At 58.0% G+C, this 23,916-nt stretch overlaps 1 protein-coding gene and 1 long non-coding RNA gene across 2 annotated transcripts; both read right to left on the bottom strand.

Moving 5' to 3' along the window:
* Positions 1-1,762: 1,762 nt before the first annotated feature.
* Positions 1,763-15,007, bottom strand: LOC138682647 (adenylate cyclase type 10-like; the record flags this gene model as incomplete). The annotated part of the gene is made up of 18 exons (XM_069773910.1): positions 14,923-15,007; positions 14,545-14,605; positions 13,755-13,968; positions 13,519-13,640; positions 12,805-12,881; positions 12,298-12,487; positions 11,344-11,396; positions 9,753-9,906; positions 8,843-9,035; positions 8,229-8,315; positions 7,462-7,745; positions 6,701-6,837; positions 5,696-5,812; positions 4,396-4,650; positions 3,360-3,698; positions 3,064-3,106; positions 2,343-2,565; positions 1,763-1,960 (listed from the first exon to the last, which is right to left on the bottom strand). Coding segments are annotated over exons 1-18 (2,832 nt in total), but the record flags the coding sequence as incomplete, so codon positions are not given.
* Positions 15,008-18,074: 3,067 nt separating this feature from the next.
* LOC138682655 (uncharacterized) lies at positions 18,075-22,204 on the bottom strand. The gene is made up of 4 exons (XR_011322678.1): positions 22,089-22,204; positions 21,399-21,529; positions 20,694-20,818; positions 18,075-18,450 (listed from the first exon to the last, which is right to left on the bottom strand). It is a non-coding gene; the product is annotated as an uncharacterized lncRNA (long non-coding RNA).
* Positions 22,205-23,916: the final 1,712 nt, after the last annotated feature.

Here is a 23,916-nt window from a genome sequence, read left to right as displayed (position 1 = left end):
CAAACAACCCCCAAGCCCCCAGACCTATTTCCCAAAGGCTACCTAATTAGCGTAAGGAGTTTGAGTGCCCACCCAAAGGAGGGGCAAGGATGATAAAAGCACACACAAACTGAAGCCCCAGGTGTGCAAGCCCACTGCAACGGGACCCCTCGGCTGACTGAACCAATGCTGGACCCAGGACTGGTGAAATCATCTTCTCTCTCCCTCTCCCTCCCCTCCCTCCTGCCCCCTCTCCTTTTCCATGATGCCTCCATCTCATCACTTTAGGCATAAACAGTTGACCAAGTCTGGGACTAAGAGTAGACCCAGCCGCCCCTAGGCTCCTCTCTGAGAAGGAGCCTAGAAAGCAAGGGGGTCTGCTCTGAACCTCGTGACTCAACGGGAGGGCTCTCCTCATTGTCTTCCCCGAACTGATTCCCAAATAAGCAAGTGTATCTGTAGTGTATCTTTGGTGATGTATGGTTATCACATGTTAGACAGTTTGCCAACCCAGTTTCATGCCAATTTTTGTTGTGAGCATACGAATTCTTGCGGTGAGCATGCCAATTCTTGTTGTGGGCGAAGAGAAGTTGAGTTTTGCGAGTTAAAGGATCCCTGGTGTTGTTTCACCTTAATCCTGACCTGGGAATCGGCAAGGCTGAGTCATTGTCCTGAGAAGTTGGGACGTGACAGCCCCCAAACCCTGGGAACCCCTCCCCTTTAGCGGGGGGAAAGACAGGGAGCAGCAGTAGCCGGCTGACCGTACGTAGGTGGTGAGGAGCAAGAACAACAGAGAGGGCTAGGGTTTTAGAGGCCTCTGGTTTTAATGTGACCTCAAATCAGAAGCGTCTTCCATCAGGAGCCTGCACCAGGGCCTGCGAGAGAGCTGTAGCCATCACTGATGGAGCCGCCACAGTAGCCATCACTGATGGAGCCGCCACAGTAGCCATCAACAGAAATGACCAGACAGTGTCCCATTCCGTGCCTCAGAAAGAAAGACAGAAAGAAAGAAAGGCCCGACTACAAAGGTCATAATAACGGAGCTGTTTAAGGAGGTAACTTCATTGCCACCCTTCTGTTGTAAGTCTATCTGTGGCAGGAGTCTGCCGCCCGATAGGAGTCCGCTGCCCTGTCCGTGTTGGCCTTCATGCGCGCTGCCAGGCGGGAGAACGTCCGTCCGCTGGAAGTGCCCTCCAGGCTGAAGAGGTGCTCCAGTAAGGAAAGACAGCAGCTCTGCCGCAGCAGCCGGGCTAGCCTCTTCCTCCTGCCACACGAGAGAAACTGCTTGGCCCAGAGGCTCTAGCTGTGCAGTGCTAAATGGGACAGGGCCGGGGGAAAGCAGGGCGCAAGGAGGGAGGGAGCGTGGGGCTCTGCCGTCCCCTGGTCTACCCGCACGTGGCTCCTTACTGCCTCGGTCCTGCTAAGGCCTATGTGTCAGGTTCAGGGTGGCCTCAAGCCTAGGCAGGTTGGGCCGGGGTGCCTGGGACCAGGTGGGAAATGGCTCTTCCTCCCCTGGCTTCTCAGTTCTGCTTCTTACCGGGCCTCCTGCGGAAGGGAGGATACTCTTCTGGCAACATAAGAGGCACACGGCAACTTTTCCACCTGAGACTTGACAAAGGCTCCAATGGAGGTCCGGGGGAATTGTCTTCCGAGCAGGCTCAAAGCCTCCCTGAGCATTTTCTTTGCCAGCTTCATGTGCCCCATACGCCAGCAGACCTGCAGAGGAAAAGGGAAACATCCTGCTATGGACTAGTTGCCCAGGAGACTGCAGGAATCCCCAAGTGGCTGGAGATGCCAGGGATATCCCCTGCAACCGCGGAAGGCATCCAGCTCCGTCCCCCGGGAGATCCCTCCAGACCTGCCCGTCTCTTACCTCCCCTTTGAGGCTGAAGAAGGTGGCCTCTTCAAAGCAGGCTATCACATTTGCTTTCTTCTCTAGTGAGTTCCTCAGGACCTCCGCTTCGTTCAGCTTCATGAGGGCCTTTGCGCAAGCACACAGAGAGCAGGTGAGCGTGGGTGCAGAGCCCACGGCCAGCCTTGTCCTCCCTCATCATTGCCTCTGGCATCTGTCTTAAGAGGGCCTGTTTCTCCCCCTGGTGACGCCCGCCCAAACACAGTCACACTGTCTCAGAGCACAGACAGGCACCAGTGATCCTTCAGACTGCCTCCCTGCTAATGCCCCTCGTGCTAAGGGCACAGTGCCTCGTGTCTCTTGCCGCAGAAGAGGCACACCAGAGGAAAAAGTCAGGGTCTGACCCCAGCATTTCCCTTCCAAGGTGCCGCAAAGGCATGCCCTAGTGCAACGGCCAGGCAGGCAGGCAGGACTCTGTGCACAGTGGGTGCTGGCAAGCAGGGCAACTCACCATGTAGCTGTTGGAGACATGCAGGTAGGCAGCCGCAGACTCCAGAAGGTAGTAGAAGGCTCTGGCGGCATCGCCCATCGCCATGTAGTGGCGAGCCAAAGGCACAAGCACCGATTCCACGATGGCTTTGCATTCACATGAGCAGGTACCGCTGTGCTTCCTGTCGGTCTTGCTGGGCAGCTCAGCTGTCTGTTCACTCTTTGCCAGAAACCGTCCTGCCACACTAGTCAGAGGACGGTTCCCAGGAGAAGAAGAGAGCAAAGAATACACAGGCATCACCTGTACTGCTCTTTCTCCCCACAGAGACGGCATCAAAAGCCCTTTGTTCAAAGCAGAGCACGAGGCCATGGGCACGTACGACACGTACAGGTGCTTTGTAGGTAGGGAGAAAGAGACAAGCTGGGCTTTCTGTCACCTCTTCCCACAGGCAAACCACCCGAGTCCCCGGGGCAGGTTTTCCCCTGCAGATTTTGCAGTGCTACTCTGTAGGAACTGGAAAGCAGGGGCTGCTCCAGTGTAGTGTGAGGATCGCTCTGAGCCCACAGGCTTCCTCAAGCACTCCCTCATCTCCATGGCCATCTCCTCCCACCTCCCACCCCACAGAAAGCCTCTTCCCTAAGCTGCAGTCACAACCGGCAGCCAAATGGCGGCGCTTCCTTTGTCTCCTCTGGACACCCTGAGCTCACTGCCTTCCAAAATCATCAAAACCGTGTCTGCTCACCCAAAATCCTCCTCCAGGAAAGCCTGCTGCTGCTGCAGAGCACCTGCAGCATCAGGAAAGAAAACAGGGGGTTAGATACCTCCTCACATACCACAGGGGAAGAACTACTCTCCCTCTCCCAGCGGGCTGGGGATCGCAAGGATCCCTGCAAGGGTCGCGACACGCTGCGGAAAGTCTGCAGTGGCCATCCTCACCTCCTGGGCTCGTCCCTAGCAGATGTCCTCCCACCCCATCCCCAGCACAGCCCCCCTGGGGGCCTGGAGGGCCCAGGCTGTGAAGCATGGTGCACAGCATACCCTCAGGGGTGTGAGTCCTATCCCTCTTCAGCTGTTCTCCTGCGAGCACCAAGGCCTCCCAGCTGTGAGGGTCGCCCTGCTCAGCAGGGCCCTGACTGCTCCCTCCCTCCTGGGTGCTGGTGACAGTGAAGCGGTGGAAGGCAACAAAGTCCCCTTGGCTGCAGCTCTTGCATTTGTGCGCGTGCCGCTCCAGGAAGGCGGCGCACTTGCGGTGCAAGGCGACCCGCTGTCTCTCGGGCCACAGCTCGTAGGCAGCCTCCCGCAGCAGTGGGACACAGAAGACCAGCACGCCAGACTGCCGCTCCGTGGTCTTCTTGCTCGGAGAGGGTCTCTCCACACCTGCAGGGCAAAGGGCCTTTGCATCAGCCTGAGCTGGGGCCAGGGCTCAGGGCCATCCCAGCCGGGGCATGAAAGTCATGCCTTGGTGAGCATCCTTAGCCGCAAACCAGCGCTGCTGCACACCGAGCCTTGCAGGACGAGGCAAAAGGGCCCGCCTTGCCTTGCTGATGCTAGCACAGCCTTGGGGACACAGTGCTCAGCTGTGCTCCAGACAGGAGGTGGGGACGTTGCCGCCAGCCGAAGCAAGCCCCGGCCACTGCTTTTTCTCCGCTCCTGGCAAGGCAGTCCCCAGCCTCCTGAGCTTCCCCTGCTGCACCACAGGGGAATCAAAGCTGAATAAAAGCCTCTCAAAGGCCCTGGGGCACTTTGGAGGGCATCTTTGATCCGGATGCCGCAGGCAGCTGGGAGAGGATATCGGTGATTGCACATGCCCTCCCGTGCCTGCACTACAAGCAGCACTTGAAGGCAGAGGAGCAGAGGCACTTGGGACAGCTGGTGGGAGCTTCCCTCCAGCGCAAAGCTAGCGTTCTTTGAGATTGACTTGTAAGATCTTTGAACAAGCCATCCCGAACCGCCATGCCTGCCTGAGCTCCACCCAGCCATTACTGGGGCAGAGGGGGGAAGTGCACCATGCCCTGGCGAGCCCCACCAGGACACAGCTGGGAGCTCCCTTGGCCTCTTCACTGCTGCCACTTACCACTCTCTGCCTGCCGAGAGCTGCCTGGCCCCTTGGTAGGATCTCGGACATCTTCTGCCACCTCTGTGGTTTTCAGCCACTTAAGGATGTTGTCGCTCACCAGCATGTCCAACAAGCAATTCATCTTGTGCCTGATGCCATCAGGAAGGATGTGTGACAGCAGCTGGGTGGTAAACACTGGCCCGATGACAGCTGCAAACTTCAAAATCGTCTGCTTCAGTGGCTTTATCCCGTCCAGCTGGGCCAGCGCAATCTCTGTCAAAAAGAAGCAACACCTCTTTCTCTCTTGCCTGTTCCCCATGCTGAGGCTGGAGAGGCTGGAAAGTCTCAACACATGAAATGGGGTAGACTTTGGCCTCTTCTCCTCGGCACTGCACCTGCTGGGCAATTGCAACCCAGGGCAGGCGTCTTCAAAATGGCTCCGCACCTCTTGGAATCGCAGGCCACAAGGCCTGGGGAAGAGCGAGACGCTCAAACAAACACTCGCCCACCTGGGGTGAGGAGGGCAGGATCCAGCAGGTACATGCGTCCATGATGCGCCCTACCAGATCTGGAGTAGGGTTTTGCCCAACAGCGCACACAGAAAACAGAGAACCTTCCCCACCGCAGAGGTGGACTCAGAGCTCCCCACAATGGCTCTCTTGACTTGGCCAGACAATACTATGCCTTTTGTTTGGTTTTCTTTTGGTTTTTTTTTTTTGGGGGGGGGGGGCGGGGATGGGACAGAACAACGTAATAGCAGGAATGCTTTAGCATGACGTTTCTTCAAGGTTCATACAAATGGCTATGGCTAGAGAGGAGGGACAGTCGTTGACAGCTCCCCCATCCAGCTCCCCTGGTATGGGGGGATTTCCGTGCCAATCCACAGAAAAAAACAATGGATTTGGTTTGGATTAAGTGCCTTGAGAGCGCCGTTAGCTGGGGAGCTTAAAAAGAGAATAGCGAGGGCAAAGTCGCGATCACAGCTGAGTCAGCGGCAAGTCAAAGACTTTTCCCAGCAAAGGATTTGTTTCTGTGAGAAAAGGGAGCCGTTCTAGTGTTGCACCAATAGCCTTTTCTCTCCTACCTGCTGCTGGAAAGCAGCCAGCAGGCTCACAGCTGGTTCACACCCAGGAGGGGAAAATGGCTGCCCGCAACCCCAGGCCTGTTTCTGGTTGCACTGGAGCCACCTTCCCAGCAGAGCCCCCAAGCTGAGAGGGTGACTCTGCAGCACACAAATGCCCAGCCTCCCTCTAGCCAATGCCCCGCGAAGGGGCCCCAGCACAGCCGTGAGCCGGCAGAGCGGCTCTCGGTCCCTCACCTTTCAAGGTGGCGGGCAGCACCGTGTTCTCCGGGTTCACGTCTGGTCTGATGATGCAGACCGTGCCATCATTCCCCGCGCTGGAGCTCGAGGTTGCTGTGAGGGGTGAAGCCTCAACTGCAGAAGCTGGGTGGAGCAGGAGAACACGAATAAGGCAATTTGCAAAGTAACTTGCGGCTTGCAAACGTTTCAAAATTCCCCTGAGATGGGACAAGTCCCACTTCACATGGTCCAGTGCAAGCGCACAGACCTGCACGTGCTGAACGTGGTCATTAAGCACAGCAAAACAGTTACCACTGCAAGCATTTCTTTGCGTAGCCCTCCCAGAACAGACAGGTGTTCTGCCTTCAGACCAGCTTTCCCAAACAGCCCCTCAGTCAAAGCTTCTGGAGTGCCTAGGGGGCAACTGAACGCCCCGCGACAGAAAGCAGCAGCATTGCTGCCTTCGACAGGGCTACCTCCACAGCCAGGGAAATTGCCAGTGATCATGCAAAATGCAGCATCAGCCCTGGCTGTTCCCAAGGCCACAGCACTCTGGCTGGCATGGCGCTCTCGGTGGCATTGCCACCGTTTTCTTCCGTTACCAGCACCCTTCTGGGGATTTATGGTTTTGAATTCAAAGTTTCCCAGGCCCGTCCCTCGCCTCAAGCTGGGGTTTGTTCTCAAGTGAGCTGGCGTTGGGCCAGGGTAAACTACGTGCCCATTAGAATGCCTAAGAAACACCAGAAACAGGTGTGCTCTGGAACCATTTCCCCTGTGTTTTAGCCCCCCAACCCCCGCCCCAAGAATTTAGGCCCCTCCAAGCCACCACAACTCGCTAGCCCCTGCTTTGGCTGTCCCAACAGCAAGGCACGCAGGAGCCCACGCCTCCGCCAGACCACGTTCTGCACTGCTGCAAGATCTGACTCTGCCCAGGTCAACGGGGGAATGATGGGGCAAGACTGTGCTGCGGAGAACGCGCCACAGCAACACAGCAACTCGCTAGTCAGCAGCAAAGGTGCTTACTGATCAGGCTCTCCCAGTTGTCCTCTGCTTTTTCACCCCGCCTCCGGGTGCGGAACAAGAGCATGTTGTTGCAAAGAAGGCAGCCCAGCAGCTCCTTGCAGTAATACGGGATCCCCGAGCTTCTTTGGATCAGGAACCTGGACAGGAGCAGACGCAGCAGTGACCACCACAAGAGGAGTAAAGTGAAACACGGTTCAGGTGGGCGGCGAGTCACTTGGGCAATACAGGGTAGCCAGCATCTTTGTCACAGCTGCACCTCGCCTTTGAATGGGACAGTCCTCTGCTGGCTTGGGCTTTTGGGCCCCCCCGAACCTCCGGCCTTCGCTGAAGTCCATGGGAAAAGAATTGCGGCCAACGGCCAAAGCACAGAGCAGCGAGCCCTGCCTTTCCTCTCCTCAGGAGCCTAGATCCTCTCTGGCAGCAGGGCAGGCCTCTGTCCCAGGGAATCTCCCCCACAGCCTGGCCACCTAGACCAAGGCCTTTTCACAGCCCAGCCACACTTGGGCTCGGGACTCTTCCTCCCTTCCTCTCTGTGCAGCCGCGAAGGGCTGACACTTCCCACGCTCTGTGTCTCGGCAGTGGCCCACTCTCAGCTCACGCCTGCCAGGACAAGGCATAACAAGCAACCCACCTCCTAGAGTACTCGCTAGAGTCGGTGATGCTTCTAGTGGCCCTGCGCTCCCTTTCCGGGGGGGCTGATTCCCGTCCGTGGTCTGCATAGGTTCAAGCCCTCAGGAAGAGCTCCCCTGCCTCGAACTTACCTCGCTAGATCCCTGGAGATGCTGTCCACTTTAAGGTTCTGGCAGACCTCCTGCACCACAGCTGAAGGCTTCAGCTCATCCAGATGAAGATAGGTGATTTTCTGGGACATTGTGTTGTCTGCTGCAGCTTTGCAAAAGCCCTCTGTTCTTGCGTAGCCCGGCGCCAAGCTCATGACCATGAAGTAGGAGACATTTCGGAGCACGGGTGACATGATACTCCAGGAGGCAGGGTCGATGAAATGGGCATTGTCGATGACGAAAATGCCAAATTCTCCTCCAATGGTCTGAAAAAAAGCAGGACGTTCTGAGGGCAATCCAGTGGAATCCCAAGTGTCTTGCAGGGGAGGAGACTGAGCCTCTGTCTCTTGAGAGGATGCTCTGAAGTCTCTCCCCAGCCGCTTCCCTGCTCAGAAGCTTACTGACTCTTAATTTCTTTGAGATTTTAAGGTCACACCTAACACCACCTGACCTGCAGAAGGAGGCAGCTTGGGCAAGGGAATGCAGAAGCCATTGCTCCTTGTCCAGGCTACACTTGACGGGAGGAAAGTTATGGGGTGTGTTTGTGGGGCTGCAGGGAGGAGGGGGGAGGTGGGGGCTTTCTCAGGCCCTGAAGGGCGATGGCCCGGGCGTGTGGTCCTCCCATCGGCTCACACTGCTGTGGTGCAGAGCCCGCAGCCAGCAGGCTTGTTTTCCTTCTCTGACCCAGGAGGGAAGGAAGGCAGGAAGGAAGGAAGGAAGGAAGGAAGGAAGGAAGGAGAAAGGCTCACCTTCTCCAGCACTTTTGCCCAAGTCGAGTGCAACTCCTTTTTTCTTTCAATTCCACGCATGTCGCGAACCTTGTCCGAAACGGGAAACTGGCCAGAAAAGCAGAGTCAGGCAGAAGCATCGCTCCGGGGCTAGGCACATGAACCCGCCAAGCAAGACCGCAGAGCAAACTGCCTCTGCTGGCCTCAGCACCTTACCTCTCCCCAGCACAGGTGCAAGGAGCCACAGTGGGGGCTGCACCTGGAGCCCAAAGCAGAGGCCCTCTGCTGAGGATCACTGGCAGAGCTGGGGCTTGGGCGTGGGCTGAAGAGCTGGTTCTCTGCCTGTAGGAGGCTTGGGCTGGCTGGAGCAGACCACGCGCCCAGCACCAGCCTCTCTCCAATGCCACTTCCAAGGTGCTGAACAAGACACCAGGCACCGCCAGATGCAGCGCAGGACATGAACTCGCCCCAGAAAGGGAGCCCCCCAGGGCCCAGGAATGGGAAACCTGTGCTACCACCCCCACGATTCCCACCCCCGAGCTAAGGCACTCCCAGCAGCGCGCCCGCACAACATCAGACCCAGAAAAGCTCATGAGAAGGCCTTCTCCAGGGCCAGAGAGGCCTCTTGCTCTCACCTCGACAAGGAAAATGTCATTGAGGAGACAAAAGCTGCTCTCTTCAATTGTCCCTTGGAGCTTTGTCTGCAGCGTGCACTGCCTGGCACCGCACGGTTCACTGTCCTGGAGGCCCAGGGCCCTGGCCATCAGCATACGGATGGCAGAGAAGGACTGCCTCACGTTGACCTCTAGCAGTTCCATGGCAACTACCCTGCCGTGCAAAAGCAAAGGGGACTGAGATCCCCAACAGCCCAAGCCTTCTAGCACAAAAGGGGTGCAGATGCCCTTGGGGGGGGCTCTTCACCCACTCGTCTCAAAGTGCTTCCCAGAGGAGGCCAAGCTTTTCACTCCTCATACAAGAAAGGGCACAGAGGGGCAGTTGCTGCCAAGCCACTGGGAGAGCCGGCTCCAGACTCTTGTGTCTCCACAGCGCCGGTCCAGGTCTCGCTACGTCCCCCCTGCAGAGGGACTCACGGGGCTAAGGGGCAAGGATGGAGCAAGTGGTGGGTTTGCCTTTGGGCTCCAGACCTTAGCAGCCTGACTCCCAGACCACAGGAAGGCTTTTCTGCCCCAGTGCTCCTTCTGGGAAGGAGCAGAGGGCAAGCAGGGCTTCCGAGACAGGCCACCCTGCTGTCTGTTGCGTCTGGAGTCAGATGAAAAGCATCGGGCTTGGGCTCTTTCCTTCTATCTGTGCCTGGCCCAGAGGTGAAGGAGGAAAGGCCATGGCTCAAGAAGCCACCTCCAACTCCCCAGAGATGTAGAGGCGGGAGCAGAGCATGCAAGTGCTCCTAGGGAGCGTCTCCAGGAGGCCTTCTCGGGAGGCTGCAGTCCAAGGGCCAGGCGCACTGGCAGAGGGGACGGAATGTTCTACGGCTGCCAGGTGATGGGCAGGGGCAGCATCCCAAAGCTAGAGGTCAAAAACCTGTACCTGTGGCCAGCAGCCTGGCCTAAATAGGCCAGTTCAGTAAGTAAGTGGCTCTTTCCGGAGCCCATCGTGCCCTCAAATGCCAGGATGTGCCTTTGTCCTAAGTCCTCATAGGCTTTCAAGCAGCTGCCAAAGAGGTCAATCTCCTTCTCCCGACCTGTGAAGACAAACGAGAAAACCAGCTGCTGGGTGTGCTGACAAGCAGAGAGATGCCACTTTGGCTGGCACCCTCCACCGCAGTTGCCTGTCCCGCCACCACTTCCACCAGCCTGCCTACAGCCAGGCCTCCTTCCTGCCCACTCATCCCAGCTTTTTTACCTCTGCCTGCCTCAGAGCGGCAGCGGGCCCGCCTGCCCCACAGTGCAGCTTCCATGCCTTCTTCCCCGTCCCGCCACCCTCTGCCCTCCCACAGACACAGAGGTTCAGCCGGCCCCATGCAACTCCCCGCAGTGATCCAGCACAAGACTGGAAGAGATGATGCGAGTCGCTGCAGCATCTCCTCGCTGTAGCATGAGCCACAGGGCACTTCCTGGGAGCTGAGGCAGCATCTTCAGTGTCTTTTGGCTGGGCTAGAGTGAATTTTCTTCAGTGATAGCTCCTATGGTGCTATGGTTTGGATTTGTGACCAGACATGGGTGTTGATAACACAACGATGTTTTGGTTACTGCTGAAGAGTGCTTGCACAGCGTCAAGGCCTTTACCATTTCTGACGCCGCCCCGCCAGCGAGCAGGCTGGGGGCACACAAGAAGCTGGGAGGGGGCACAGCCACAACAGCTGACCCCAACTGCCCAAAGGCCTATTCCCTACCATACGATGCGGTGCTTGGCAGGAAGAGCTGGGGGAAAGAGGGATGAAGGGGGGACGTTTGGAGTTACGGCGTTTGTCTTCCCAAGTCACCGTTACGCATGATGCAGCCCCGCTTTCCTGGAAACGGCTAGACACCTGCCTGCCCATGGGAAGCAGGGAACGAATGCCTGATTTGGCCTTGCATGCTTGCGCAGCTTTTGCTCTACCTATTAAGCTGTGCGTATCTCAGCCCAGCACTGTTCTCACTTTTACCCTTCCGATTCTCTTCCCCATCCCGCTGGGGGGAGCGAGTGGCTCTGTGGGGCTGAGCTGCCTCCCGGGGTTAACCTGAAACAGGGCCCAAAACCTCCAGCAAGACACCGAGGGATTAAAGGCACCCCCTGGGTCCTGACGTTGCCCTGTCTACGCCCAGATGCTGCCAAGAAAGGATCTGTGAGGAGTACAAGGGGGAGAACCCACCACCGGAACTCTCCGTCAGACTGGCAGAAGGCAATCGCTTTCCTGATCCCAAAGACCGGGATCAGTTTAGCCCCCAGGCGTCAGCAGCTCCGTAGCTCAAAGGTACCTTCGTACCAGGTCTGGAGCACGGCAAGGCAGCACCAGGCGCCTCACCCTGCTTTCCACCCCACAGAGATCAACCAAGTAGGGGCCGAGAGAGGCCGCACTTCCTCAGGGCCTCTGCAGCAACATCATCCCTGGCAAAAGCTTCTCCCGTCCCAGCGTGGCACTAAAAGTTACCAAGGGGAAGAAAGTGGGCTTCAGAAGAGCAAGGCATTCTCCACCTACCCAGTAAGGGGGCGTACTCTGACCTCTTCTTGGCAAGACCCATGCCAAATATGCTAGAAGCAGGGGAAAAGAAAACACAAGTCAATTAGCTGGTGAGAAGCCAGGGGACACAGAGAAGCAGCCTGGCATGGAGGGGCAGGATGTGCTCCTCGTGCACCTGCTTGTCTTTCGAGCAGCATGTTTTCCCCTGTATGCACCCCCACCCAAAGTTCAAGCTGCACGCTAGGACAGCTTCAAGCATAAAGAAGCCCAACGGCCACGGCAGGACAGGAGAACGTATCAAGAGTCCACCACCAGAGGCCATTGGAGACATGTGAAAGGAGCCAGGGTGTCCTGTTGGCTAGCACACGCTGGCCAAGAGAAACAAGTGTCTCGGAAAGGAGGACTTGTGTCACTGAACGGGTTGGGATGCCAAGCACCTAGCACCTTTGGCCTAACTCCTCCTGCAGTTTCCAAGAGATGGCAATGTTAACATTCAAACCGTCATCCAAAGAGAAGGTCAAATCCTGGCCCAGAGGAAAAGCTGAGGTTTCAGCAGGAAGACATGAGAGGAAGTGTGTTCCCACGGTCCACATTTCCCCATGGGAACCAGGCTGGCCCAAAGCTTCCTGCTCAGAAGCGGCTTGTCCCAAAAACCTCCTTGGGTCAGCATTACCAGGGCATGTGGTGGAGCAAGCACAGCTGAAAGCCATTTGGACAGAGCCTGCAAGGCCAGGTTGTGTCTGCCAAGACAGACAAACCTTCCCCATCCCTGTGGCTTCACTCCCGCTCTCTTAGCAGCAGGAGACAGCAGGGGAGAGAGGCAAAAAGCCTCCCGCACCAGGGCTTCTGACCGTCTCAGCCACAGGCAAGGGAGACCAGCTTGGTCTCTCTCTGCCGAATTCCTCTTTGCTGGCCAAGGCTGCACCCTTGATGCCACAATCCCCTCGTCCAGCCCTCTCGGAGGTCACTCACCTCTTCTTGGTGATCCCCACATATTGATAGACAGTGCCAGGATGACTGAGGCCTTTCATCTTTCTCTCCGGCAGCTCCTTGAAGTAGTAAGGGGGCAGCCGAGAGGAGGCATAGGTCACTGCATCACAGGACACCAGCCCAGGGTAGCGCACCATCATCCGGGCTGCCAAATTCACCTTCTGGCCAATGACTGCCAGAGAGAGAGAGAGAGAGTGAGCGTGCGAGAGCGTGCGTTGACGTACCCGTGCGACCGGCCCCGTGGTGCCCTTCCAGGCCAACGGCTGCCTCGCCTCCAGCACAGGCCAACCCCACAGCGGGATCAGCAGAACCCAGGGGAACAAACGGCCACAGAGCCCATTCTCCTGCCACGGGCCAGGACCCGCACTGCCCGGGCCGCTCCTGACCGGCTGCTGGGAAAGCCCTCTCCCAGCCCGCCTTCCTCTTCCAGAGTGCTATGCTTAAGCAGGCCCACACCAGCCTCCCGCGCCTCAGACACACGCCTCCTACCTGTGTATTCATGCCTCAGAGGGTGGCCGGTGACTCCGCAGAACGCCGTCCCACTGGTAACTGCAACAGACACTGCCCTGGCACACAGGGAAACAGTGCAGCTTCAGCAGCGCCCCAGGCGCAGTCCTGCCCGCCCAGATTCATCCCTTCCCGCATCTCCCCTCGGCGCTAGCCTGGGCCACCTGCCATCCTGTCCTGACAGCGCGGGTCCTGGGGACGTGGAGAGCTCAGGGGCGCAACATACCCACGTTGCAAGGGACAAAGGACAGGGGTAGAGCGCATGTGGGATGTTTTGGACACTTCCCCTGAGGCCACATTCCCTGAGCTGTGACCTGCAGAAGGCCACAGCCCTCTCATGAGCAAAGAGGGAGGGAAGAAGGCACCCACGATGTCACGGCCTGCGATGGCAGCAACCTGAGATCAGGTGGCTGGACCCCATCCCTGTTCATGGGCCAGTCGCCCAGAAGGGCCTGCCTCTGGCACCAAGGAGCCTCTTGCCCTTGCAAGGGCTCGCTCCAGCACGGTGGCTAGCAGGGTGTGCTTGGCGGGACTCCGCCTGGCTGCCGAGGGCTAAGTCCGGGGCTTGCCTGCCACCTCTCAGGGCACTGCCTCCTTCCTGCCAGGGACAAGGCAGAGCAAGCTAGAAGACACGTCTCTTTCTGGGAAGCCCCCCTGCGCCATCCCAGGCAGCATGCACCCCCACCACACACTCACTCTATTTCCATGAGCATCGTGGAGCAGGAATTGAAGATCTGAATAGCACTCTGCAAGGCGTGAATGCTCTCGTAGCGCAGCTTTTCTCCACCGAGGCCAAACACCAGGAGGAACATGCAGCCCTGCCAAGGACGGATGCAGCACATCTTGCTACAATGCCTAAGAGGGAGCCTCTCCCTCTTGCTCACCGCCCACCCCCTCAGGGTGGGGGGAAGCGATTGCTCCCACACACTCACTTTATCAAACAGGACGATTTTGTTGATTTCGCCTTTGTGAGGACAGAGGATTTCTAGCATCATCCTGCTGGCATCGTGGATGATGGTGCGGATGTCCACTGTGCTGATTCCTGCAGTCAACTGCAGTTGGACGAAGACGCTGGTGACCGGCCGTAGCTCAGAGAAGAGGTCCAGCGGCACTCTGTCATCAAGCTGGAAGACAAGAGCACGATGGCTTCACCAGCCTGCTCTCCCGGGGGCTTACTCCCCATACCAGATACCGAGGGAGAGCAGGCATACTGGCAATAGCAGGTACTCCCCGAGGAAGGGCTAATTCCTCCTCTCAGCGCAAATGGCGGGCAGGCTGCCCAGCCTGTGGCAGGCAGATACCGAATCGTTAACGCAAATGACAAAGGAGAGAAAGGTGCTCCGGTACCACCCCATCCTGGGACGGGTATGGACATGAGGGGCGACCCGCAGGGATGCTCTGGGGACTTCAGTGCAGCCTCCCCTTTATCCCACCGCCACGACCGCAGCACCTCCAGAACCATACCCACAGAAAAGACAGACAGACAGAAGTCTGCCTCCCACCACCCGTATCTCTCTGAGGTCAACACACGCAATGGTGCGGCACCAGTGCCCCCTGGCTCAGTTTCCCCGCGTTGTCTTCTCAGGGTGCGTTTTCTTCTCTTTGTCTGTTCTCGTGAGAACTCCATCTCTGCAATGCACCACTTCCTCTGCCCTCCAAAAATGCAGCCCCCAGCAGTGGTGGCCTGGACGTACCTTCCCGAGAGCAGCTCCCGATATGTACTTCCTAAGCACGTCGTACACATTAGCGCCACCGGGCAGGAGAAGAGCAGGTCTCATGGCACCTGAGGAGAGAAAAAGCAGGTGGTCGCTGGGAGGACAGGACTACGAGGTGTTGGAAAGCAGGGGCTGGCGCGGGAAACGGGGGAGAAAGAGTCTTCTGCATTTGCTCATGTTGCCACCTCCAGATGCTCACGGCAGTGCTGTCCCCTGGAGGGAGAAGGCAGCAGCAGCCACTGCCCCAGCTGATGCACGCGAGGGCCAAAAGCACGAGTGCTAACCGAAAGGAGGAAGAGGGCAGAGGTGGTTCCTCTCTGGCCCCTGAAGCAGCCAGGCCCCACCTTTCCAGGCAAGCCGCGAACAAGGCGAAGTTGGCACTCACCTTCCCCTTCCAAGCGGTGGCTCCCTGGGTGTTGTACAAGCTTGCGTAAAGCGTCTTGGCATTCTGACCAAGACATCGGATCCATGCCCGTAACCTGGAGACACACGGCGTGAAGGCACTGCCACTGGCCTCCCCAGGAGTCCCAGGGGACAAAGCCTGCCCTCCACCGTCACTGCCCAGGAAAGGGGAGAACAAGCCCACCTGGCTGGATGGGACAGCAGTGCTTCCTCAGAAGCACCGGAGCTGGGCAGGCATCACCCAAGCATCCCCCAGCTGTCAACAACAGCGCCGTGACCCACAGAGGACATTGCTGGTGGGGACAAAACCCTCCCAGTGCCCCCCGACCCCTCAAACCAAGCAAGCCCAGCCCACTGCTACCCCTGAGAGGGAAGGACAAGAGCTTCAGCTGCCCACCCACTTCCACAGCTCCAACTCTCTCCACATCCAGCTCCTCAGCCTTCTGACACCTCCCTCCTTCATGTCCAGGTCTGGGTCCTCAAAATGGCTCTACAGGCCATGCCACCCACCTACCTTCACAGCTCTTTCGCCTGCAAGGCGCCTGGTCCTGAGCCGGTGCTGCTCACAGAGCTCCCAGGAGGTGGCTGAGAGGATTACTTCACCTGCATTCGCAAGCGCTTCGGCCTCACAAACTTCATCCAGGGCCTCGCCACAGATCAAGAAGTACTGCCACCTCCTGTCTCCGACTACCAGGAGGTCCATGGGCCCTGCAGAGATCCCTGGTGAGAGAGAGAGGGAGAAGCAGCGCTGACACAGGGAAGATTTTGAGCTCTACAGCTCCCAGCATCTCAGCTGTTCAGAACCTAAGCTGAAGCCCAGTGGGGAGACTGGCGTTATGGAAGGGGAGGGCATCCTCCATCCTACTCAGGGGCATACTGACACAGGTGCCTGAAACGGGTGTCTAGAAATAGACAGTGTGTTGAGAGTGCCGGGTGTCTTAGCCAGCTGCCTGCCCAGGAGCCCAGCAGCCTGCCCAGAAGCCCGGCAAACCAGGCGGGCTTGATCACTGCCTGCCCTACTAGCGTGCAGGCAGGTTGTAGCTGTCTGCTTGACAACACACACGACAGCCTGCCCAAGCCCTTCCCCGAGCCATGTGCAAAGCAGCTCCCCTTTGCTCTTTGTGAGAGGCAGGGGAGAATCCAGCAGGGCAAAGGATGCAAAGCTGCCCCCACCGGAAAAAATGGAAAGATAACTACCTCCCACAGACATTTGTGCTAAATCAGACATTCGAGGACCCTCATACTTGATCTGACGCCCGCTTTGCCTTTAAGCTTCCTCTGCATCTGCAAATGCACGCAAACCCAGCAGGCCTGGTCTCCCATCCCCGCCCAGACTACAGCTGGCCCCTTAAATGCTCGCAGGAGATGCTTTCCTTTGGCACTAGCCCCAGGACGGATCCCCCCATTCCCTGCCACCGAGAAGCACCCCGTGCCACAGCGCCCGTACCCATCTTCAGCTGGATCTTCTGACCCACGTGCGTGTCACGATTCCTATGCTTCCTCTGGATCTGCCGGCTACATTGCAGCACCAGGCTGATGGTCTTAGCCAGCTCCTGGGGTGGTGCTCTCCACAGCACCAGCACAGCATCCCCTGGGGAAAGTGAGGGAAAGGGAAAGGCTCTGCTGAGACCTGACTCTCCCCGACCCGCGCTCAGTGGCAGGGACAGCAGAAACCGGCCGACGTGCTGAGGAAGATGGGCCTGTGGGAGGGCATCGTCCTGGAGGGCCAAACCCTGGGCACCGGCACACCTCTCCTCTCCCGGGCCAGCCACAGCGGCCGACAGCCGGCAGCGCTGGCACCCCCTGCCCCGAGCGCTCCTCTGCAGCTGCAGCACACCAGGGCCTCCTCCTCCCCTCGCAGCCTGGCAGCCCGAGCTCCGCCATCACCAGGGCCTCCCTGCCCCTCACCACCACCCCGACACACACCTTTGGCTGTGCTTGCTAGGGGGTCTCCTCCTCTCAGTGCTTCCTTGCCCCCCCACCCCCAGCCCAGGGTCCTACCAGCAGGGGCAGAATGAGGGAGGCCGCAGCCCTTGCCAAAGCCAAACCGGAGGCAGGCAGGCCCAGGGAGAAAGAGAAGCCTGGAGAAAGGGCACTGCACGGGGGGGTGCGTGAGTGGCCAGGAAGCTGGCTCAAGGCGCTGCACAGAGCCTCTTGAGAAGGAGAGCGCAGCGAATGGCCGCCACAACAGTTAAATGCCGCAGGTCAGCACACGTGGGCATCGTCGTCCTAAGTACATACCAGCAAACTTAAAGATGTCTCCTCCAAAAGTCAGCACCTCTGCGGACAGAGAGAAGGAAAGGAAGAGTCATGTGGACACCTTCTTCCAGAAGCCACAGAGCAAGCCCCTCCACCCCGAGAGGAGCACCCAGGTGAGGGTGCACCGTGGGGCACAGCCCAGGAAAGCGCCACTCTGGCCTGCCTCCCGGGCTCACAGGGGCCACAGCCCTGGTACGTGCACAGCAGGCACGGAGGCAGGCCTGCGAGCTGCCACCAGATCTCAGAAAGGTGGAGGCTGGAAGGGACCTCTGGGGTCCATCTGGTCCAACCCTGCTGCTCAAGCAGGGCTGCCCAGAGCCAGCTGCCCAGGACGGTGGCTAGATCCTTTTTTAATAGCTCTAGGGAGGGAGACTCCACAAGCTGCCTGGGCAACCTGTGCCAGCGCTCAGGCACCCTCACAGTCAAAAAGCCTTTCTTGACGTACAGAGGGAACGTCCTGTGTTTCAGTACGTGCCTGGGGCGTGGCCTCTGCTCCTGACGCTGGGCAGCACTGGAAAGAGCCTGGCTCTGTCCTCGTTGCACCCTCCCTTCAGGTTTTAGACACATTACTAAGATCACCCCCCAAGCCTTCTCTTCTCTAGGCTAAACAGTCCCAGCTCTCTCAGCCCTTCCTCATAGGAGAGATGCTCCAGACCCTTCATCACCTTTGAGGACTCTCTTGCTTTGCTCTACAGGGGCTGCCAAAGAGGTGGCCACAATGTGCTCACGGTCAGCTTAGAAGGGTCAAGAAGTCCCCTGTGAAAAGGGGCCCGTGGGGGCGTCACAGACACACACAGACACACATATATCAGCGCCAGCATCCTCAGGTCACTCGTGCGCTGGCACTTGCTGGATGCCCCCAGCCTGCTCTGGGCACTAATGCATCACTGAGCCGGGTGTTCATGCCCGAAGCACAGAGGAAGCTGCTGAGAAAGCGGGTGCCTCCTCAGCCACAGGGGGGAGCAGAAAGGACCTGCGCCCGTCTTGACTCACCAGGAGACCCTGGCTGCTCTTGCTGTTCCTGCAGGCCACAGAAAGCCCCAGCCCTTGCAAGGAGGCAGGACCAGGCTGCCCAGCATGTCTACCTCCACCCTCCATGAGCAGCCTCACGGCCCGATGCCAGACAGTCCCGCAGCACGGCCCTTACCCTCCAAAATGTCACACAGGTAGGAATTGAGGGTTTGCGCCAGCTCATCAGTGCCTCTCTCTGGGCCGGCCCTCTGGATGAATTTCTCTGTCAAAGCAGTGAAACCTGTAACAGGGACACCCAGAAGTCAGGACATGCCCACGTGGGACAAAGGACCCGGCAGCCAGTTCCATGCTGCCCGGCCCGAGAACCTGTAGGTCGCACCTTCCCACGCGCTGGCTCAGTGCTGGCGGTGGCAGTGGTTGACCGCCCAACAGAACCCGTCCCCCTCTCTTCGGGCATCCCAGCAGAAGACCTCAGCAGTGACAAGATGGCCACTCTGTCTGAGGAGCCGGCGCAGGGCTCCAAAGGGCCTAGCGTGTCCCAAAAAGGCTCGTGTCCGTGGTTGCTCCTCCCTGCTCACCCCACCTGAAATATCCGCAAAGAGCAGCACTCCTTGGACAGCCTGAACGGGGCTGATAATCTTGAGGTAGTCCTCAGCAAGGAGACTGGGGAGAAAAGCTGCTGCTTTCTCCAGCTGTGAGTGGTAACGGTTCCTCTCCCAGGCAGAAGCCATCATCAGCGCCCTGTGGCACACGGGGTACCTCAGGAGAAGATGGCCGTGCCCAGCTGGGAGGACGAGGACCTCGCCACACAGTGCGAGTTGCACAGTGAGCCCGGGGCCTCTGTGCGGGACTGGCCCTCTGCCCTCATGGTGGTGGTCACAATCACCTGGCAGTGACCTCCTCCCTAGGTCATCACTTACCCATCATCTGGCCTCAAGCAGCACAATCAGCTGACAGCGACATCCTCTGTATGTCATCGCCTGCTGAGCAGCTGCCGCCGCGACCCAGTCTCCCTCCTTGACGCTGAGCCAATGACTCGGAGGCAGCCAGCGCCACCCCACTTCTTGGAGGACAGTGCCCAAGGGAGGCTTGTGCAGCGACCCGACGCGGAATTTGCAGCTACCTAACTAAGGCCTTGCACCCTAAGAATGGGTCTTTGGAGGCTCCAAATGAGGCTTCATACCCTGAACGAGGAGCTTGGCCCCTAAAATGAGGCTTTGGGCCCTCCAAATGGGCATTTGAACCCTCCAGATTGCAGACTGGATCCTAAAAAGGAGACTGTGGAAGCTAAAAACTGAGGGTTGGGGCCTGAAGAGGAGCCTTTGCACACTGTAAATAAGGCTTTGGCCTCTACAACGGAGGCTCTGGCCCTTCCAAATCAGACTTTGGGCCTTCAGAATGATGCTCTGGGCCCTCAAAAAGAGTCTTTGCACCTGAAGAGTGGGGCTTGGAACTGACGAATGAGGCTTGGACCCTAGAAATGAGGCTTTGGACCATAAAAAGGAGGTTTCCGACCCTAGAATTGAAGTTTTGGACTCCAAACCTGAGGCTTTGGGCCCTAAAAGAGGGGTTTGGAGCATAAAAATGAGGGCTTGGAAACTCAGGATGCAGCTTGGAGCCTCAAAGCAACTGGCTGGATCCTAAAAATGATGCTGCTCTATAAAAACGAGATACCTGTTCCTGTGCACGTAGCACCCCTGGTCCTGGTCCTGGCCCTGCTCCCTCCCTTGCCCCAGCTGCCCCCGGCCCATCTCTCGCCTGTTTCTCCTGAGGCCGCTCAGCCTCTGCCCTCTCCGGCAGAGGAACTGGGCCACAGGCGACATCACAAGCATCTGCACAAGCCAGGTTCCTGGGCCTGCCCTATCGGCAGTGACATAAACACCACCACAGGATCCTAAAAATGAAACTGTGGCTTCTTAAAAAAAGGCCATGGGTAATGAAAGACAGGTTTGGACCCTCCAAATGAGGCTTTCAGCCCTCAAAAGCAGGCTTTGTCGCTGCAAAGAATGGGGGAGATGCTACAAATACGCTTTGGACCCTGACAACAAGCTGAACCTATTGGTTCCTCTATGGCCCCCCGAAATGAAGCTTTGATGCCAAATACAGGGCTTTGGGCACTACACTTGAGGCTTAGAGCTGTGAAGGGCGGGTTTGGGCTCTCTGAAGGAGGGTCAAGGCCTTAAGAATGGGGCTTTGGGCCCTAGAAATGGTGCTTTAGAAATGAAAATGAGGCTCCGAACCCTGAAATTAGGTTTGGGGCCCTCACATGATGCTTTGGTACCAAAACCTAAGGCTTTGCACCCTAAAAGTGGGTCTCTGGAGGCTCAAAATGAGGCTTTGGGCCCTCAAAATTGCAGACCGAATCCTAAAAATGAGCCTATGGTCCATGAGAAGGAGGATTCCGTCCCTAAGAAAGAGGCGTTGGAAGCTAAAAATGAGGCTTTGGGCCTGAAAGGAAGCCTTTGGACCCTCAAAACGAGGCTTGGCACCTTCATAATCAGACTTGAAGAAATCGTTACTCACAGGATTTAGTCCTCATCACGACCATCACTCTTCTGGGCAGCAGAGGGGAAAGCTCCGGATGACAAAGGATATCAGGATGCGCTCCAGAAAGAAAAGACCAGTGCAAGAAGATCCCCGCCACCTAACTGCAAAGGAATAATTCTAGCTCAATGAAATGGGTACCCAAACTGAAACACACAGAACAGCATCCATCACTGAAACTCTTTCAGTGTCAGTTTTAACTGCCGCGGACCTGCCGGCAGACAAACTTACTGTCGCTGTCACAGGGCCCCAAGAGGAGTAATAATTAGCAAACAGAAACTCTACCCATAGCCCATATCTATCTAGCCTTTAAAGGTAAAACAGCTCAGCCTACAGCTCTGAAGGTATAGACCAGTCCATACTTACATCCTGTGTCTACCTGCTCCATGATCTCTCTAGAAACTGAAATCAGAATCACCTTTGAAAGAGGATGGAACCTGGGGGGAAGGGGGTTGAAAGGAAGACATTGGTGGAAAAAAGGAAAAGGGTAGGCATGCAACTCAAAATGGAAGGAGCCAAGTTATCCCACAGACCAGCTCAGGCCGACTCGCTTTTGCTGGCAAAAAGCCGTGCAGCTTGGAGGAAAAAAAGCAGACTTTGGTGCTGGGATGCACACAAATGTCCGAGTTCAGATCTGAAACAGCAGAAAAACCTTGTCAGGGCTCCTCTCCACTGTCCTCCTACCTGGGTGCATGCTGCAACTTCCTTGTTTCCCTGAAGCCCTCCCAGACTAACAGGGACGTGGCATCTGTCCAGTCCACGTGCCACGACGAAGGAACGGTTTTGATCATGAAGCGGGTAGCAGATAACCGCATCTGCAGAAGCAAAGGGGCAGCCACGCCTCAGCTTCAGAGATGCCCAAAGCTGCCCCGGGAGCCCTCGGTGCCCCAGCATTTGCTTGGCCCTGAGGCCCCGCAGGGCCTTGCCAGCACTGGGGAGCCCCAGGCACAGAAGGGAAGGACGGTGGTCAGCCCCTGTGGGGAGAGTGACAGGGCTCTGTCCTTCCTTCTGGCCGCAGGAGGATGCCCTGGGCCACGCCAGGACAGGGCGTCTCTCCTCCTCAGCCCCAGGGGAAGGTGAGGCCTGACGAAGGCCCTGGGTGCTGGGCTCAACATGGGCGGTGTGACCGGGGCCAGAGCCCTGTCTCCTGCCGGGTGCAGGCCTGGCCGAGGCCAGCGGCTCCCGTCATGCAGCTCCTCCTGCCCGGGGCTGTGGCTGGAGCACAGACCGACCCGCATTTTGGGAAAGACTTGCCAGTCCACAGTGAATCCAGAGCAGATGCCCTCCTGTCCCCTCACGTTCCCTCCCTGAGCAGGCCCAGACCCCACGAGCAGACCGGGGAGGTTCTGAGGGAGGGCAGACCTGTGCACACACCTTGCGCTGCTGAGAGAACAGCTCCAGGTGAAATGGCCCCTCCTGAAGGCCGTCTCTCCGCAGGCCCAGCGTCCCAGCTGCGCTGAGGCGCAGCTGCGCTGAGGCGGGGGCAGCTGGTGCAGGGCAGCTCTGTGAGGAGAGGCCCGGGCTGCCCCTGCCCGCCCGGCAACAGCTGTGCCATTGGCCACGGCTGAGCCAATCAGCGGAGCCGGTGGTGGCCTGTCAGTCACTGCCGGCCTGGGGTGGGGCCGGAGGGGGCAGAGGCCCAGTGGCCTGAGGAGAAATGGGGGAGAGACGGGGTGGGGCAGCCGGGGCCAGGGGCCAGGGCCAGTTACAGTTGCGGTTACAGTTGCAGGGGCAGGTGGTCTGGCAGTGTGGATGGGCCTGGGGGAGACCTCATCAGCCCTGGGCCCTGCCATGGCCCAGCTCACCAGCCCTGGGCCCGAGTGCTCAGCCCCAGGGACAACCCCAGCACCAGGGTCAGAGCAGCTCCTGCTGCTGCCCCAAGGGTCGCTAGCCCTGAGCCAGAGTGCAGGTAGCTGAGCTGGGATGAGGTGGAAGGCACTGGAAAACGATTCGTGGAGAGGAGGCGATGGAAGAAGGTGCAGTGTATGTGGCACCTGGGATTAACTGGCACCCTCTGTTTCATATCTGGGTCAGTACTGTACTTGCAGATGCGTTGTCCCACAAGCGGGGGTCGGTACCCGGTGCGCAATAAGCCAATCTTACACGCAGAGCCGAGAAATGTGTTTCTTTCATGTCTGCGCAGAGATGGGTGCTGGGGGGTAACTCCACGAAGCTGGCACGCCACACCAAAGAAGAACAATGTATTTCTTCTGTTACAGGATTAGGAAGAAACCACCTCAATGGCGCTGCTTCTGTGGATCCTTAAGGTGGTGACCCCCAAGCCTGGGAGCTCCCAAACCCGGGACTTCCAAACCCCAGCGACCCCCAACCAAGGAACCCCCAAATCCAGGACGCCCAAACATGGGAGCCCCAAAATCTGGGACCCCCCCCAACCCTGCAACTCCCCCAACCCAGCATCCCCAAACACCGGGGACCCCCAAACCCCAGGCCCTCCCCTAGGATTGAGACCCCCAAACCTGGGACCCCCAGACCCCTGGAGCCCCCAAATGCCAGAGCCCCCAAACCCTGGGGATCCCTCAACCCTGGAAGCCCCCAAATCTGGGACCCTCAAACCCTGGGGACCCCAAACCTGGGACCCCCTGTGAGGGACTGAAAAAGTTAATGCCTCAGACATTGTGGTGGGGCAAGTTCTGCTTAAGGACATAACAAGGAACTCTGCCCAGCAAGGAACCACAGGTGAAAAGCAGCCCATCAGCACCCCATCAGCAACAGGAGAGGGAGGGGAGGGCAGGGCATGCCAGAGGGTGCACAGCTCCCTGTTCTGATATGCTGCTCTTGATGTGCTGAGCAGGGCAGCTCACCACGCATGGCAAAAGATCACATCTGCAGGCAAGGGGAAGTTACTCCCCAAACAACCCCCAAGCCCCCAGACCTATTTCCCAAAGGCTACCTAATTAGCGTAAGGAGTTTGAGTGCCCACCCAAAGGAGGGGCAAGGATGATAAAAGCACACACAAACTGAAGCCCCAGGTGTGCAAGCCCACTGCAACGGGACCCCTCGGCTGACTGAACCAATGCTGGACCCAGGACTGGTGAAATCATCTTCTCTCTCCCTCTCCCTCCCCTCCCTCCTGCCCCCTCTCCTTTTCCATGATGCCTCCATCTCATCACTTTAGGCATAAACAGTTGACCAAGTCTGGGACTAAGAGTAGACCCAGCCGCCCCTAGGCTCCTCTCTGAGA

This window comes from Haliaeetus albicilla, chromosome 29 (assembly GCF_947461875.1).
Source record: "Haliaeetus albicilla chromosome 29, bHalAlb1.1, whole genome shotgun sequence".
Taxonomy (NCBI): domain Eukaryota; kingdom Metazoa; phylum Chordata; class Aves; order Accipitriformes; family Accipitridae; genus Haliaeetus; species Haliaeetus albicilla.
This window is presented reverse-complemented; position numbering and strand designations above follow the sequence as displayed.